This window comes from Protopterus annectens, chromosome 14.part0 (genome assembly GCF_019279795.1).
Source record: "Protopterus annectens isolate FY-2018-M chromosome 14.part0, PAN1.0, whole genome shotgun sequence".
NCBI classification, from domain to species: domain Eukaryota; kingdom Metazoa; phylum Chordata; order Ceratodontiformes; family Protopteridae; genus Protopterus; species Protopterus annectens.
In genome coordinates this window covers 390,902,860-390,921,898 of record NC_056748.1, presented here as the reverse complement: position 1 = coordinate 390,921,898, position 19,039 = coordinate 390,902,860, and the positions used below count along the sequence as shown (strand labels likewise).

The 19,039-nt window shown below is 42.3% G+C and overlaps 1 protein-coding gene across 1 annotated transcript in view; it reads left to right on the top strand.

Moving 5' to 3' along the window:
* Positions 1-19,039, top strand: part of HELLS (helicase, lymphoid specific) — a gene marked incomplete in the record, with an annotated part of 1,428,613 nt that overhangs the window by 332,496 nt on the left and 1,077,078 nt on the right. The window contains 1 exon segment of the mRNA XM_044056152.1: positions 4,859-5,086. Within this exon segment, the coding sequence (XP_043912087.1) occupies positions 4,859-5,086 (228 nt within the window).

The window sequence follows — 19,039 nt, the reverse complement described above, 5'->3', positions numbered from 1 at the left end:
TTGGAGAATGCAGGCATATGTGCAGTTATGAAAACATGGTTCAGAGCCATGGAAAGCACCCAAACTGTCAAAGGCTACAGTGCCTTTCATGCATTTTGACACCCCCCCCCCCGAGCTTAGGATAAAACAAAGCGAGGAGGTGTCTGTGTTCATGGGACAAGTGAATTTTCAGACTGCTCCAACAAAATTACTTGCTTGAGCTGTTCCATGCCCAACTAAACATATAGGTGTGACCCCCCCCCCCCAACCACCATATCTTGCTAGTTACAGATCCCTTAACCTGTCTGGAAAACCACACCTCCTACCTAAACCTGCTGGAATCTCTTAACATTCAGCCTAGCACCATACTTATGGGTGATTTCAACTACCCCTCCATAAATTGAGAGATTTTGTACGACCCATAATTCATTTGCTCAGAGGTTTTTGGGACTTCAATGCCAACACCCTGGAGCAACTAGTTAGATCCCAACTAGATGTACAAATATCCTAGATCTAGCGCTCAAGAACATGAGCGATGGTGTTCCCTCCCATGCATTCACTCTGACCAGAAAAGAATGTCCTTTTAATACTAAAACTAACCTAAAATCCTGACCAAACTCCAAACCTGTTAAGAACTTTGCTAAGGCCAATTACCTCAAACTACATGACAACTTATTAAACTTCAAAGCCCATCCTAACCCAGATGATACTGAGGTCTACTTTGAGCTGTAAACAAAAGAACTGTGGAAACACATTTATAGCTGCATAGAGGAGACAGCACCTGTCCAAGTCGAGCCTGTGATTACTTGTAAAAGTAAACCACCTTGGAAGACCACTAGCATAAATAGGCTATTCAACAAAAGGAAAAAAAAAATCCTCTCTAAAACCAAGAAGGGAACAGACAATAAGACACATATCTAAATAAAAAAATTAGAGAACAGATAAAATCTGCCAAAGCAAACTGAGGCAAAGATGGCCTTCCAAGTGAAAAATAACTATAAGCCTTTTTTAGTTATGTTCGTAACCTCAGGGGAAACGCTCATCAGTGTGCAGAGTTGGTTATGAGCAGCAACACTTGCACCCAGCCTGAAACTATAGCATACCTGCTGGCCAACAAGTTCAGTTCAAACTGCCCCCCCTCCCCCATCACCTCCTACCACACCTAAAGAAATACCACAGCCATGCCCTTAATGGTCATTATGAATGAACAGGTCCGTACTTTACTCACAAAAGCCAAAAATAGCCTCCATGGATCCCAACAACATTCCAGAATGCTTCTTAAAAAGCTTAAAACAAAATCTGTCAGGGCCTCTAGAAATCCTGTTAAATCACAGCCTGTGGACAGACTTTGTTCCAGAAGAATGGAGGACTATAGCATTTGTCCCTGTGCACAAGGAGGGCTCGTCAACAGACCCAGGAACTACAGACCCATAAGCTTGATCCATCTTATCTGCAAGGCCATAGAGTTATGGACTTGATCAGTAATGACATAGGAACTCTAAAACACTGGACAAGCTTTCGATACAATTATAGATAAATTTAGGCATAATACCCCACATCATCAGATGGATTGCAGACTAACTTAGTGACAGGCTAGGTGAATCCCCCTCCAGTAAGAAACCTATTAACTAGCTGTGTCCCACCAGAGGTCAGTGTTGGGACCCACCCTGTGTTCGTTGTATACTTCTGTAAAGTTAAGGCCAATGTTGGGGCCTGTGGCTCACCAAGTTTGCTGATGACTGTAAGCTGGGAGCAGTCATTGACTCCACAAATTATATTAACATCCTACAAACAGATGTAAAAATGACAAACGTCTGGTGCCAATACCATCATCTGAGACTAGATGCTAAAAAAATGTCTAATCATAACCTTAAGCAAATCAGATATCCCTGCAAATTGTAATATTGATGGCACATCCGTAAATGTAGACCCAGCTGTGTGGGACCTAGGAACACGGATAGTAACCTAAGTTTTGACCACCAAGTATTTACGGTAGTGAGGAAATCCTTCTGTGTAGCTCAACTTACATTAAAGGCATGTCATCAAGATAATGCCATTGTGCTTCGCCCTCATCTGGCCCATAATCGAGTAGAGTGCTCCCTTCTGCATGCACCTAACCAGGCACTGATACCAGCTGGAGCAGCCCCAGAGGTTTCTCACTTAAAGAGTGCAAGACGCATGCCTTATGCAGACAGACTAAAAGCCCTATCCCTTTACTTGGTCTCGTATCTTTTGAGAGGTGAATTATGCCTTTCTTACAAGGCATTCTCTGATCCAGTCCAGATGAAAATGTTACATACTTACAAGAGAAATTATATGAGGGTTTGGCGTTTCATGGGCCTGAACTTTATTTGTGACTGTAACAAAACTTACTGGAGAGAGAGATTTGTATCCCCAAGGCTACTTCGTCTATGGAATAAACTTCCTATATTTGTAAAACAAAGCCCGTCACTCACTTTCTTCAAAAAGAATTTGGATAAATGGATGGGGAACTGTAGATTCACTCCCGGTATACTGCCCATGTCCCTTATGGACAGAAGCAGTCTGCGAAATGACTCCGGGGTCCAAAACCCAAAGACTAACTACCCTAATGCTAACCCATCCCATACCCAGGGAATTAAAATATAATGCTGTCATATCCTGGGTATTATTGACTAGGCTTGTAAAGGCTCTTTGGCCATTTTGCCATTAGTCTAGTAATCACCTATGAACTTATGAAAACAATATTTACCAGGTGTGTATGTGGGACATTAATACAGTCGGTTGAATGCTATAAGCTATACAAGCTACAAGAATCATTACTGCAATAATGAATTCTGTAATGAACATATATTACGAAATTTGGGAGATTCAAATATGTTCATTGTTGCATTACCAGTTCACTATCTCCAGCCTCTCATTTCTCCAACCATGTAGGCAGTTTTGATAAGACTAGTACCTCTCATTCAAACATGTTGAATTGAAGAAGCAGAATCTCTCAGGTGTTACTGATGCCTCTTTTTTGACCAGAGCAGCTTTGGTTCCTCCCATCTTATCTTCCTGTTGTGGTGGATCTGCTCTTTCAACCACATGGTGAGGTTCTTCATCCCTTTATTCAGTCTCTTCTGATGTTATTCTTGATGGCTTATTTTTCTCCAGTGTCTGGATCTGGCATGAAAAAAGAAACCCTACCACTAGGAAATTGTGATTGTTTAATCAAAGATTTACATATTGGTATTTGCTCATGAGAGTTTGAAAGCCTTGTTGGGTACCTGAAGTTATAGATTGTTTTGTTTGTTGTTGTAGCCTGGGTTTATGTTATTTCCCCATTAAAATGCATTGTCGTGCTTTTCAGTTTGATTTGCTTGGGAAATTAAACTTGTGTCCCTATATGCTGCTTAAAATTGTTCTTGGAGGAGATGTTCCACCTTAATCCCCTTAGAAGGCTGCACCCATCCCTCCTGCTTTGAGATTTGAATTATTTTCTGGAGAAGTAATTACGTCTTGGGAAACTGTTTTTATTTTGGCAGCTGTGCTGGCTAGGGAAATGAGGAGTTGCAGGCTCCAATGAACATGTACTTGTATTTTATAAAACTATTTTTGCTATCCACTACAACTTCAGTTGTTTTTGATTAAACAAAGCTGTTAATCTTTTGTTTTCATCCTTTGAATCTAGTGAGAGGATTTTGCATAGTATGGGTTTTTTGGGCTTAAATTTCTTGCTCTACAGTGACTAGTAAAATGTCATCTCTCTCTTTCCTTTGGCCTGATTGAGTTGAGTCCTTTTAATTGCAAGGCAGGACAATTTTCAGTTCGTGAACTAGTAATATTGGGTTTTATTATGACTGTCCTTATTGCAATGTTACTGGCGCAACAGGTAGCACACTTGCCTTTGGTGCAGAAGGCTGTGGGTTCTATTCCCACACCAGGTAGATTGATTGATTGCTGATACTACGGTACAGCATAAGGAGGTGTATTCCTTTGGATGAGATGTTAGTGAGGCCCCATCTGCCTTAATTGCTGGTAACTCAGGTGGATGTAAAAATCCTACAGCACTTAATGGAAGGCGTCAGGGATATTCCCAGACGCCCTAGCGAAATTTCCCTTAGTAGTATAAATGCCATCTTAGGTCTTCCCTGAAAACAAGCTACTGGCCTAGTGGGACAAACCTGGTCAACTAAGGAGGGATAGATGGACTGATAGAATGAATAAAGTGGTTCCATCAGACCTCATTCCATCAAAGTTGCTGTAGCCAGTTTGGCCTTCTTGGCATTTGTACACTTTAATTAGCATTGTATATTAGACTTTTTGTTTCAAGTTGTTTGGGGCTTGCTAACATGAGCTACACATTTCCATTTAGATGCATTGCTTGATGTTGTGCACGTACATTATGGTTTCAGAAAACAGGAGTGAAGGAAGTATAAACAGGTCTGTATTGAGGTACTCGCCATAAGAGCAGACTATTGTTGTTTTTCCTCCCTTTTTTCTCTTTCCTGTCATTCCTCCTTGCTATCCTGATTTATTATTTTCTCTCTCCACTATGCTGTCTTCTTGCAATGTTCTGGATAACTATGGACATGTCTGTAGTGTAGATGCTCAGATTAGTTTACTGGACTTTGTCTGATGACATGTATGCAACTTTATTTTGTTAGATTATCATCATTTCATGTTTTTTTCTGTCCATTTGAGAAAGCCAGTGTTCTAAAATGATTTCCAGTATTAACTTTTCAGTGCTATGAAAGTTTTTACATTTTATTTCTATTTACTTAACCAAAATAGAGTTATGATGGATTGCCGATTTTAAGGTTCTTAAACATGATATTTTGTTGCTGTTATGATGTATAACTTGACACTGATGGAAATCTTTATTACTTCATTTGTTTGCATTATTTCCTTTTAGAAAGCAGATGCATCAAGTAAGAAGATAATTACAGAAGAGATTCTAAAGAGTGAAGCTTCCAATACAGACATCAAGCATAGATTGTCACAGACCGTACGACATAATGCTCAGCATTTGCTGGATCCTGTGAGGAAATTCAATGGGCAGTCAGTGCCATATCAGCAGCCAAAATATTTCACTGGAGGAATTATGAGATGGTATCAAGTAGAGGGCATGGAATGGCTTAGGGTAGGTTTTCTTTTTTATGTTTAACTCTATATGTGCTCATATGTAACTCTGTCTCACCCACAGTAGTATTAGAGGTGGGCCAGGGTCCTCAAATAAGATCATTGTAGGCTGTTTCAGAGTAGTTGTTGGCCAGTGTACCATATTGCTGAACCATAATTCCAAGTTCTTTTTAAAGGTGTCCAACCTCTTTTCCTGATTGATCTCAATAGGCAACTTATTTCATCTGCTTTTTCCTCTAAAGTGAGTGGGGAGGGGGGTTCTGCCCAATCTTGTTTTCAGATCCTTCAGTTTAACCATTATAATAATTTTATTTTAAATGAGTTTCTCTTGAGTCAGGAACACAGATGTTCTTCGTGTTTCACTGTTGCAGTCATCACATTTGGGTTATCTGCTTGCGGGTAGCCCTCAGCCAGCCTGAATACCAGAGTCTTCGGATTTCTGCGTCAGATGCTGTCTCTTCTTCCATGACGTCAGGTCGTCAGGGGTATAAAACATGTAGCCAATGCCATTACATCAGTCTTTCTTGCTGTGCGGTGCCCGAAGCAGAAGCAGTTCGCAAGTGCCGGTCGGCCGTCTCCTGAAATTTTTGTTTTAGACGCGAAGTCTTCAAAAAAGATAAGTACCCTGTTGGGGATCCTTTTTCTTGCTCCAACCGATGTCAGTAAAAATTAACAATTGTCTTGCCTGTGGAAAGCAAATACCTCCTAGAGATTTTCGTTCTTACTGCATCCCCTGTTTAGGCCCAGACCATGACGTCCCTCGCTGTCAGTTTTGTGCCTTGTTCAACCCCCGAACTATTCATTGTCAGGCTATTTTTGCAGCCAATTACTTTCATACTCTATCTCAGTACTCCGAAATGGCTTTGTTAAGCCATCCAACTACCGATCTTCTGAAAAAACGTAAGGATGAAGACAGAGACAAACCGCATAGGTCCAAAACTGCAGACGACGCTTCTGTTAAGCTAGTCGCCAGTCCGCCAGTACTCAGTGGGGCGCTTTCGCAGCCCCTGATACCTGCTGCTTCAGATTCGCAGGCCTCTACTGAGACCCATTCGTAGTCCGGTATGCCGCAAGATGCTTCTTTGACTATGTAACCTGCGGATGTCTCTACCTTGGATGGGTTCGAAACCGCTGTGCAGGCACTGGCTTCTGAGGGTGTATTCAGGCCTACCGATTTTCATATTAAACAGACTTCATTTCAAGCCAAAAATACCAAATTTCTCAGGCCTAAAGTTCGCACTACACCTAGGAAACCCGACAACCAAAGTGCATTCTCAGGCCCACAGGTCTCAAAAACAAATGATTAGAATGGCTGAAAACCTTATTACCTTAATTAGGGGAAGCCAGCCTTCCCCCTCTAAGAGACCTAGAACTGAATTTCTTTCTGATTCTTCTAATCAGGAATCTGATATTTCTGCTCCTTCTGATTATCAAGATTTGCCCTTATCTACTTATGAGGATTCTGATGCAGAGGATTCCATTCCCTCTGCTTCCCCTCCAGAAGATCTTTCTTTCGGTGAAACCTTGCATACTCTTCGGGAGCATTTCCGCTGGGAAAGCCACGCTTACTCAGAGTCAAAAAGAGACTTTGGGAATTCTTCCTCCTGCCTCAACACAGGCCTTTAGCTATCCCTCCTGTTCTGGACATTGTAGATGATGCTTTCTGGGAATCTAGCTTTACCTCAGACACTTTACCTGCAGCTCTCAGAAAACCTAACCGGTACAACAGAGTACCTGACTCTCTGAAGTTCCTCTTCAAGAATCCTTCTGCAGATCCAGAGACCATTTCCCAAGGACCAAAAGGCTACTGCTGCCAAAAATCCTACCCCTTCTGATGTAGATTCTAGAGCCTTAGACAGATTTGGTAAGAAGGTATACACTTCTGCTACTTTGCCCATTAGGGCTTTAAATTGCCAGTTTCTTATGTTAAAGTATCAGCAGCATATTGTGGGACTACTTAAACAGAAAACTGTTGATTTCTGACTGTGGTGAACACACAGAATTGCAAGATTTAATGCATTCTGCAGAACAAGTTGGTAAACATACTTTGCAATGTGGATGATGTCCTTCAAGGATGCATCTGCAGTCCTTACATATGGGTTGTCCTGCCTCAGGCAGCCCTTCGGTCGGCCGGATTCCAAAGTCTGGGTCCGGCGTCGGCTGATGTCACCCTTTTCCCGACGTCACAGCGCTTGGGGTATAAAAGCGTCAGTCGACGCCATGTTCCTCAGTCTTTCTTGCCGCGAGGTGCCCTAAGCAGAAGCAGTTCGCAAGTGCTGGTCGGCCAGCTCCTGTGATTTCAGCTACCGAAGACTTCAAAAAAGCTAAGTACCCCGTTGGGGACTCTTTCTTGCCTCAGCCGATGTCAGATCAAACGCTTAAAGTTAATAATTGTTTATCTTGTGGGAAACAAATACCTCATAAGGATTTCCACTCTTACTGCTTACCCTGCCTAGGCCCAGACCACGACGTCTCGGCCTCTTCAGCCTGTGCTTCCTTCAATAAACGCACTCTTAGGCGTCGGGCACAGTTTGCAGAGGAATTTTTTGGGGACACTTTTTGTTATATCATGCCGTCGGAGCTTCTGACAGCACATTTACCCAAAAAACGAAAGGATAAGGACCAACACACGCGGTCCGCGGTTCTGGTCGACTCCACACCTAGGCCTACCGCGAGTGTCTCGGTCTCTTCTGAAGCCAAATCTCTACCGCTTCAGACCAACGACATCGCACAACCGGTAACTTCGGTACCGGAGGCCATCCCTGAGTCGGTCATAGAATTTCCGTCTGAAACCGGTGCTCAGGAAATTTCCGACACCATTTCTGTGGATAAATCTACCCCAGCACGTGGGGCAGCCAGGCCCTCCTGTATTCATGTCCATTAAGGCCTTTACACGAGCTAAAGCTGCTAAACAGCCAAAATCTCTCCCTCCCAAGGCTATTCCTCAGGGATCCACTACCAGTTCACAAATCTTAACCTTGGCTGAGGACCTTATTTCCTTAATCAGGGGCTCTCAGCCTCCTCCAGGCAAAAGGCCCAGGGTAGAGCAGACAGATCCCCAGTCTTCTGATGAGGCCTCAGATGAATCTGTCCTTTCGGACTACCAGGAGGAGGCCCTTCCGGCCTACGAGGATTCTGATGCCGAGGAATCTATTCCCTCGGCCTCCCCACCTGAAGAGTTTTCCTTTGGGGAGACCCTTCACTCCATGAGAGAGCATTTCAAATGGCAAGGCCAGGAATTCTCTGACTCCAGAAAGAGGTTAAGGACCTTTTTACATTTACCTCAGCATAGACCTTTGGCTATTCCTCCTGTTTTGAATGTTATAGAGGATGTGTATTCTGAGTCTAGTACTTCCCCTGACTCCCTTCCTCCAGCCCCTCTCAAACCTGACAGGTACTACAGGGTCCTGGACTCACATCTATACCTTTACAAGGGCCACTCTGCTGACCCAGAAACCATTTCCCAGGGCCCTAAAGGGGTTACAACTACCACTGCCAAGAACCCACTTCTTTCTGAAAGGGAATCCAGGGCTTTAGAGAGATGGGGTAAAAAAGTGTATACTTCTTCCACTCTTTTCTGTGAGAGCATTAAATTGTCAATTCCATATGATACAGTATCAAGAGTATCTGTTAGATGAATTGCATAAAAAACTATCCTCTCCTGAACCCCTTGACCGCAAGGCCCTTCAGGATCTGGTGCATAACTCTCAACAGGTTAGCAACCATTTCTTACAGTGTGGGTATGATGCATTGGAAGCTTCATGTAGGTCAGCAATGACAGGTGCAGTTATACGTAGACATGCTTGGCTGAAGGAGCAAACACTGCCAGATCATGTTAAAGCAAAGCTTCTGGATGCACCACTGGAAAACGAAAGTTATTTGGTTCCACGGCTCAAGAGGTCTTAAAGAAATTTGAAGAAAAGGCTAAATCAGTTCAAACAGTCAAAGATTTTCTCCAAGTCCAACCACCTAGATTCAGCAGAAATTGGCCTTCTAAGAATTGGTCTTTTCCGGACACAGACAGATTTCAAAGAGGGAAAAACAGACGTGGTAGAGGGCAAGCTCGAGGCTCCTATAGAGGACGTCAATGGCAGCCTCCTACCCAGAGAGGTAGTGCAGGACCTACATCTACTGCACAAGGACAAACTCAATGACTTGGCTTTGACTCCGCCAACCAGGGCTCAATTGGAAGCACCTTTGGGCGGAAAGCTATCTTTATTCTCAGAAAATTGGCACAGTATTACAAAGGACAAATGGATACTGCAAATAATAGACAAAGGATACAGATTCCATTTTCATACATTACCAAGAAGACAAGGCATGCCAAACCTGCCACCAAATCAAAGGGCAGAGGCTTTCAAGCAGATTTCCAAACTACTACAAATGAAGGATGGAGCCCTATTCTAGACTTGTCCGCACTGAATACTTATCTCACCGTGCCAAAATTCAAAATGCTGACCTTACAGCAGCTCCTTCCCATGCTGGGCAAGGGGTCCTGGCTGGTAACTCTACACCTCAAGGAGGCATACCTGCATGTCCCTATCAGACAAAGTTGCAGAAGACACCTCAGATTTCTTGCAGGTTCAGAGCATTATCAATTCTCAGCATTGCCCTTTGGCTTATCTACTGCGCCCAGAGTATTCACGAAATACCTGGCATCAGTAATTGCACATTGCAGACTTCAGGGGATTCAAATATACCCTTACCTGGATGACTGCCTTATACAAGCGGACAGCCAACAAACATTGTTAAAACACTTGAACTATGCCATCCGCCTACTACAGGCCTTGGGATACACAGTCAACTATCAGATATCAAGACTTGTTCCATCCCAAAGAATAATTTTTCTGGGTGCAAAGCTGGATACAAACACTCAAATGGCTTTTCTCACAGAAGAAAAACAAGAACAACTACCGGATTATTTCAAAAATCTGACAACACAAACCCAGCTGACTGCAAGGAAAATCCTGCAGGCCCTGGGTTTCATGGCATCTTGCATTCTGCTGATTCCACAGGCAAGACTGCATATGAGGAAACTGCAATGGTACCTAAGGAGTCTATGGTCTCAACACAGTCACAGCCTAGAGGCCTTGATCCCCCTAATTCCATGCCTTCAAAAGGAATTTCGGTGGTGGGCACAAGCAAGTCAGTCAAACATGGGCCTACCTTTCAGCAAGCCTCATATCAGCCAAACCATCACAACGGATGCCTCAGACCATGGATGGGGAGCACACATGAAGGACAGATGTATTCAGGGGCAGTGGACTCAAAAGGAATTGTGCCTGTACATCAACCAAAAGGAAATGCTGGCAGTAATACATTCAATCGAGGCCTTCAAACATTTCCTGCATCAAGGTCACCTGCTAATAAAGACAGACAATACCACAGTTATGTGGTACATAAACAAGCAAGGAGGTACCCATTCCTACCCTCTTTGCAGGCTGGCAATGAATCTTTGGGAACTTTCCCTAAAACGCAATAACACAATCTTGGGGAGGCCGGACATAGATCTTTTTGCCTCCCCCCACAACCATCACCTGAAGAAATTCTACACAAGGACATACCATCCCCAAGCATGGAAGGTGGACGCACAATCCTTCAGCTGGAATGCTCTAACAGTATATGCATTCCCACCTCTTCCGTTAATGAACAAGGTAGTAATGAAGTCCAAAAAGTGAGAACAGTCACCACGAGTAAATCCTTCTATAGAGTAGTCCCAACTCAAGCTCCTGACACACTGAAAATATCCACGATGGAAATATGTAAAAAATTCATTTATTGGAAACAGAGAATAAGCGCTTTCGCATAGTTAAACTATGCTTCATCAGATACAATGTCATAAAATGATTCCAAAATACTTATACTAAACAACTTTTGGCGGGCTCATTAATTTAAAATGAAGCTTAATTGCCTTTCATCAATTTAAAGCCATCATTACATTCAAATGCAGTTTAAATTCAATCCAATTCATTTTCTAAAGTGCAGCACTCACACTCATCACAAAATATTTCAAAGCATTACCAAAACCCTCTGACTAAACAAAACGCTGCAGACTTCAGACATAAAAATGCATTTACAAGCTCATAATTCAAAAGTGCATATTTTGAACAAAAGCATTACAACTTGGCAAATGGCATTCAGAAATGAGAACACATCCCTCACAGACTGAGAGTTCTTTCATCAAAATACTATCATGGTGTTCCTTGTCTCTTAACTCATATAAACATAGCTAGAATCCCTTACCTTAATTGTAAGAAAATCTATACAATGCAAGTTATTTAAGACAGTTCCACCATCGGTAAAAAAGCTGCACTGAAGAAGCATCAACAAACTGTTTGCCATTGCAAATTAAACATCATCCTATTCGCTATTAAGGTCACATGTCTGGATTCTCAGTAGGAGTTCCTCCTGACCTAAAAGTTGTCCCCACGGTCCTAAAGCAAGACCATAGAGACCGGAACTAAGAAAATTTAATATAGGTCCAGCATTTAAATACATTCTTCATACTGATCCTACCCACCATGCGTAAGACCTATAAAGATGTATATTTTCTATTACTAAAATTTTATGTCCCACATATAAACTTCAGTAAATAAACATAAAAAATATATAAAATATATATGAGGGAATATATATATATCAGTGTAAAACCAAAACCGCTATAAACACATATATTAATTCTCTAGTAATGAAGTAAAAGCAATATCTGTATATTTACACGAACTACAAACTATTTCATATGTACTAGGATAAACCATGTTGCAAAATACACAATTAATTCAGCATTACTATCCTAGTGATACTTATTTTACATGAAACATAGAACGTGTTGTGTGTCTAAAAAATTAACAAGAACCTATAAGAAAGTGCTGTATTTACCACTAAATTTACATAGTAGTATACTACACATCATGTTTAGGGAATATACTATACACATGCATATAAATCATAAAACAAACATAACCACATATTCACAAAGCAACAGATATAAAATATATCTATGGTATAAAAACGTATGTGTAACTATATACCCTTATGGGACAACAATGGCAAGATATTTATTCAAACGACATCTCCATAATGCTTCCTTTGGACATCAAAACCATTCCTGTACATCAGTGTAGCTGAACTCAAAGGGGTAGTTCTAATCCTACATCTCATGGTGGAGGAGTGTCACCCCAAATGAACATGCAGGGTTATATACCAAGACAAATATAGATATATAGGATGAAGGGTTATTCAAAACACCATTCTATCCAACTAAAACATACCCTTGCTACATATGTATATATAACAAACCAAGGGCTAATCTCAAAACGCCATTCTATCATGTTAAGACATGCCCTTACTATAAAATATAATAAGCAATGAAATAAAAATTAAAATATAAAACCTGTATATATGACCTGAATAACTAAGTACTATACTTATCTATTCCATCGTAAACATCTATAATATAGGGAGTACGTGCCCTGGTATAAAATTAATGATGTTTAGTAATGCATATACTGTAATGTTAAACAACAACTTCCAAGGTGACAAGATGTCCCTATCATTAAATGCTTATACATCACACTCCTATAGAGCTATAGATAAAGGAAATGCCCAGTTGGCTAACCACACATTAAGAGGAAAAAAAAGGGGGATAATACCCACTTTTAATATCCTAACTACTAGGGAAGTATGGGCTATAGAATTCTAGATAGCAAAACCAACTTTATTTACGTTCAATCAACATCGGTTTAATAGAGATAAAGCCCTTCAGCCCTGGAGAATTATGTGCCGCTAGTTTTAAGATCCAGTGTAACTCGGCTCTAGCCAACCTTTGTTCAATACTACCTCTTCTTAAAGTTGGAATGATTATGTCCAAAACCCTAAAAGTGAAAAGAATGAGAGGGACACTCTTTAATATGCCTGGCCAAAGCATTAGTGTCATCCTGCTTATGGATCTCATAAAGGTGGTCATAGATACGGTCCCTTAGCCTTCTCTTGGTTAGACCCACGTAAAATGCTGTACAAAAAGAACAGGTGGCCAAGTAAATCACATTTTGGTATTGCAGTCAGCATAGTACTTGGGTTTGAAAACAAAATTCATACTGGGATGTTGATAAGTCTGTATATTACTAATGCTCTTGCACCTTGGGCAGTGTAAACAAGGATATGTTCCTTTCCTGACCAGGTCCCCTAGTACTAGACTAGTGGATTTCCTTATATTCGTGACCGCCGGTCATTACATAGTTGCCTCTTAAGATTATTGCAATTCCTATAGCAAAATGTTGGTGCAGGTCCCACGATCTTGCTAATTTCTTTATTTACCTAAGGACATTCCAGTGCTTCCTAATCACACTTCTTACACTTTCCACTTCATTGGTGAATTTAATGACATAACTAAGCCTTTTTCCACGGATATTGGGGCCCATAGTGGCTCCCATCCTACATCCATTCTTAATATGGAACACCGGACTAGCATCATGTTCTAAAACTCCAAAAATTTCATTTCTTACCCTTCTAACCATAGTCATGTCATATCCCCTATCCCTAAGCAGGGTTTCCATATTATTAACTTCATTCAAAAGATCATCTTTATTTTGACATAGTCTAGATACTCTTATAAATTGACTAGTGACTATGCCACGGAAGGTATAGGTTGGGTGCATGCTATCTGGTGCTAACAATGCATTCTTCCATACAGCTTTCCTGTAAATCCTGGTCACAATTTCACCCTCTTTTGTCAACCTGAGCGTGACGTCAAGGAAATTAACTTCATAACTTGAAATCTCCACTGTAAACCTCAAGAAGTCTGTTGTGGTTTGTAGATAACCAAGGAAATGATGAAAACTATCTGACGTGACCTTCCCAAACTATAAGTATGTCATCCACGAACCTTCTATAGTATCTTATGTATCTAGAAGATTTGGGTAAACAGGAACAACTTTTCCCACCAGTAGACCACCAAATTAGCATAACTATTACACAGGGGGCCCATGGCAACCCCCCATGCCTGTAGATAATAGTCATTTTCAAAAATAAACACATTGTTGTTAAGCACTGTGTCAAGAAGCTGAGTTATCAGTATTATTCTATCATTTGTATATTGTGTTTCTTTATGCAGAAGCTCTCTAATGTACTGTATCCCTATATCATTAGGGATAGAGGTAAAGAGCTTTTCCACATCCATGGTTATGAGGAGGTACTCTGTGTCCTTCATTTCTAAATGTAGGCCCTTAAGGCTATCTATAAGTTGGTAAGTGTCACTAAGAATGGTGTGACAATTACTCACTACTGGATGTAGGAGGCTCTCCAAAAAGATCGATATATGGGCAACCCACCCTCACCTGCTACAATAGGTCTCATCGAACAGGCCAAATCTCTTTGTGGATCTTGGGGAGTCCCTTGACTATGGGAATAACGGGGTCAGATATTAACAAGTATTCATACATTTCAACACTAATTTGTCTACATAATAATAGATCATATACATTTTCATGAACTGTTAGTATAATGGAAGAGACCTGCTGTGCAGTGATGTGCTTATAGGTATTGTGATCAGACAACAATAGCAATCTCATGCTATTCACATAGTCATCCACATCCATCAGAACTACACCCCCCCCCTTTATCAGCAGGTTTCACAATCAGATTATCATTACCTACCCAGAGAGGTAGTGCAGGATCTACATCTACTGCACAAGGACAAACTCAATGACTTGGCTTTGACTCCGCCAACCAGGGCTCAATTGGAAGCACCTTTGGGCGGAAAGCTATCTTTATTCTCAGAAAATTGGCACAGTATTACAAAGGACAAATGGATACTGCAAATAATAGACAAAGGATACAGATTCCATTTTCATACATTACCAAGAAGACAAGGCATGCCAAACCTGCCACCAAATCAAAGGGCAGAGGCTTTCAAGCAGATTTCCAAACTACTACAAATGAAGGATGGAGCCCTATTCTAGACTTGTCCGCACTGAATACTTATCTCACCGTGCCAAAATTCAAAATGCTGACCTTACAGCAGCTCCTTCCCATGCTGGGCAAGGGGTCCTGGCTGGTAACTCTACACCTCAAGGAGGCATACCTGCATGTCCCTATCAGACAAAGTTGCAGAAGACACCTCAGATTTCTTGCAGGTTCAGAGCATTATCAATTCTCAGCATTGCCCTTTGGCTTATCTACTGCCAGAGTATTCACGAAATGCCTGGCATCAGTAATTGCACATTGCAGACTTCAGGGGATTCAAATATACCCTTACCTGGATGACTGCCTTATACAAGCGGACAGCCAACAAACATTGTTAAAACACTTGAACTATGCCATCCGCCTACTACAGGCCTTGGGATACACAGTCAACTATCAGATATCAAGACTTGTTCCATCCCAAAGAATAATTTTTCTGGGTGCAAAGCTGGATACAAACACTCAAATGGCTTTTCTCACAGAAGAAAAACAAGAACAACTACCGGATTATTTCAAAAATCTGACAACACAAACCCAGCTGACTGCAAGGAAAATCCTGCAGGCCCTGGGTTTCATGGCATCTTGCATTCTGCTGATTCCACAGGCAAGACTGCATATGAGGAAACTGCAATGGTACCTAAGGAGTCTATGGTCTCAACACAGTCACAGCCTAGAGGCCTTGATCCCCCTAATTCCATGCCTTCAAAAGGAATTTCGGTGGTGGGCACAAGCAAGTCAGTCAAACATGGGCCTACCTTTCAGCAAGCCTCATATCAGCCAAACCATCACAACGGATGCCTCAGACCATGGATGGGGAGCACACATGAAGGACAGATGTATTCAGGGGCAGTGGACTCAAAAGGAATTGTGCCTGTACATCAACCAAAAGGAAATGCTGGCAGTAATACATTCAATCGAGGCCTTCAAACATTTCCTGCATCAAGGTCACCTGCTAATAAAGACAGACAATACCACAGTTATGTGGTACATAAACAAGCAAGGAGGTACCCATTCCTACCCTCTTTGCAGGCTGGCAATGAATCTTTGGGAACTTTCCCTAAAACGCAATAACACAATCTTGGGGAAGGCCGGACATAGATCTTTTTGCCTCCCCCCACAACCATCACCTGAAGAAATTCTACACAAGGACATACCATCCCCAAGCATGGAAGGTGGACGCACAATCCTTCAGCTGGAATGCTCTAACAGTATATGCATTCCCACCTCTTCCGTTAATGAACAAGGTCTTACTGAAGATCAGGACAGAACAACCAAAAGTGATTCTGATAGCTCCGGACTGGCCAAGACAACACTGGTACCCACTGTTAAAAGCATGGCACGACGAACCGTGGCCCCTACCACAATGGCCACTTCTTCTGACACAGCACAACTACAAAACTCTGCACTCCAGCCTGAAAACCTTGCAACTGACAGCCTGGAAAATACCTTGACTCCTCACAGGATAAACTATCCAAGAGGGTAAGGGATATCATCATGGAAGCTCGGCGGCCTTCCACAAGAAAGGCATATTCAGCAAAATGGCAAAGATTTCGAACCTGGAGCACCACACAGGGTCAGGATCCGACAGTGATGAGCATCCCACATATCCTTGAATACTTGGCTGAAATGCTCCATAATGGCCTTTCTTACTCATCCATAAAAATCCATGCTTCAGCTATTTCAGCAGAGTACAACACTGATCCACCTGTATTTTCTCATCCTCTGCTAAGGCAGTTTCTAAGAGGGATAAAAAACATCAACCCTCCAAGGACACCACCAGTGCCTACATGGGACCTTAACTTCATGTTGGAAAAATTAACGCTACCCCCATTTGAACCAGCAGCATCTGCAGAACTACAATTCCTGTCTTGGAAGACTGCCTTCCTTCTGACCATAACCTCAGCAAGAAGAGTATCTGAGTTGCAGGCCCTTATGGCAGTACAACCATTTCTCATTCTCCATAAGGACAGAGTCTCTTTGAGAACCAGTCCCTCATTCATGCCAAAGGTGGTATACAGGGTCTCACTGAACCAAGCTATCCACCTGCCTACTTTCTTTCCAAATCCACAAAATAAAGGAGAGAAACTTCTGCATACCCTGGACATTCACAGACAGTTGCGCTACTACTTGGACAGAACTAAGGCTTACAGAAAAACTGACCAACTGTTTGTAGCATATGCTGCTGGTGTACAAGGAAGAGCAATTTCCAAACAAACAGTTTCAAAATGGATAGGAAATTGCATTCGATTCTGTTACTCTTTTCATGGAAAAGCTGTGCCAGCTACCATCTGACCTCATTCCACCAGAGCAACAGCCACCTCCACAGCCTTCTTAAGAGGGGTGGCTACAAAGGACATTTTAGAAGCTGCTACATGGAGCTCTGTGCATACATTTTCCAAGCATTACAACCTGCCTTTATATTCCAGATCCAGAGCAGGCTTTGCTACGGCAGTCCTGCAGGGCATGTTAGCTACATCATCCTTTTCTTAGGTCATTCCACCCCCAGCTTGGCTATGGTATTCTATCCATATGTAAGGACTGCAGATGCATCCTTGAAGAACATAGTACAGTTTTGTACCTACCATAAATGTAGATGTCCGATAGGTATGCATCTGCAGTCAGGTTTTCCCTCCCTCCTACCCCTGTGTGGTATTCTTTGGGTACCTACCCCTCCTTTTAGCTAGCTGTGGTTATCTTTTATGGTGTATTTGTTATTTATTGGTTTGCATGATTAGAATTTAATCATTTCTCCAAAAGTTAGCCTTCTTTAAAGGGCACCTGGCATCTGGGGCAAGAAAAACTGAGGAACATGGCGTCGTCTGCCACTTTTATACCCCGAGCGCTGTGACGTCGGGAAAAGGGCGACATCAGCCGACGTCGGACCCAGACTTTGAAATCCGGCCGACCGAAGGGCTGCCTGAGGCAGGACAAACCATATGTAAGGACTGCCGATGCATACCTATCGGACATCTACATTTATGGTAGGTACAAAACTGTACTTTCTTTGTGTTTCACTGTTGCAGTCATTGCATTTGGGTAATCTGCTTACAGGTTGCCCTCAGTCAGCCTGATTAACAAAGTCTTGGGTCCTGCGTCGGTTGCTGTCCCTTCTTCCATGATGTCAGGTCATCAGGAGTATAAAACATGCAGCCGACGCCATTACATCAGTCTTTCTTGCCGTGCAGTGCCCGAAGCAGAAGCAGTTTGCAAGTGCCGGTTGGCCGACTCCTGAAATTTTTCGTTTTTGAGTTTCAGAACCGAAGTCTTCAACTTAAAGCTAAGTACCCTGTCGGGGAAACTTTTTCTAGCTCCTTAGCGATGTCAGTAAAAGTTAATAATTGCTTTACTTTTGGAAAGCAAATGCCTCATAAACATTTTCAGATTTTCATTCGTACTGTATTCCTTGCCCAGGCCCTGACCACGACGTACCTTGCTGTCGATTGTGTGCCTTATTTAATCAGCGTACTATCCGTCGTCTGTATATTTTTGCCTCTAAATATTTTGGCTCTTGGTTTAATTTCCCAGAAATGTCTTCGGTTAGCCATCCGACTACCGGGATTCCGAAAAAATGCAAAGATAGACAGAGACAGCCCGCCGAGTTCCAAAACGACACTTCTAAACCAGTCACCAGTTCGCCTGTACTCAGTGAGGCACTTTTGCAGCCCCTGATACCCACTACTTCTGATTCGCAGGCCTCTACTGAGACCCATTCGGAGTCCGGTATGCCGTGAGATACTTCAACTACGGAACCCGTGGATGTCTGTACCTTGGATGGGTCCGGAGCTGCTGTGCAGGCACAGGCTTCGGAGGGTGTATTCAGGCCTACAGACTTGCATATTAATTCAACACCTCCTTCATTACTAAGGCCTAAATTTCGATCCATGCCTAAAAAACCTATGCCCAGGCCACATGCTCAGGCCCCTATGTCTAAAAAACAAATGGTAAAAATGGCTGAAGATCTAATAACTCTAATCAGGGGTAGTCAACCCCCCCC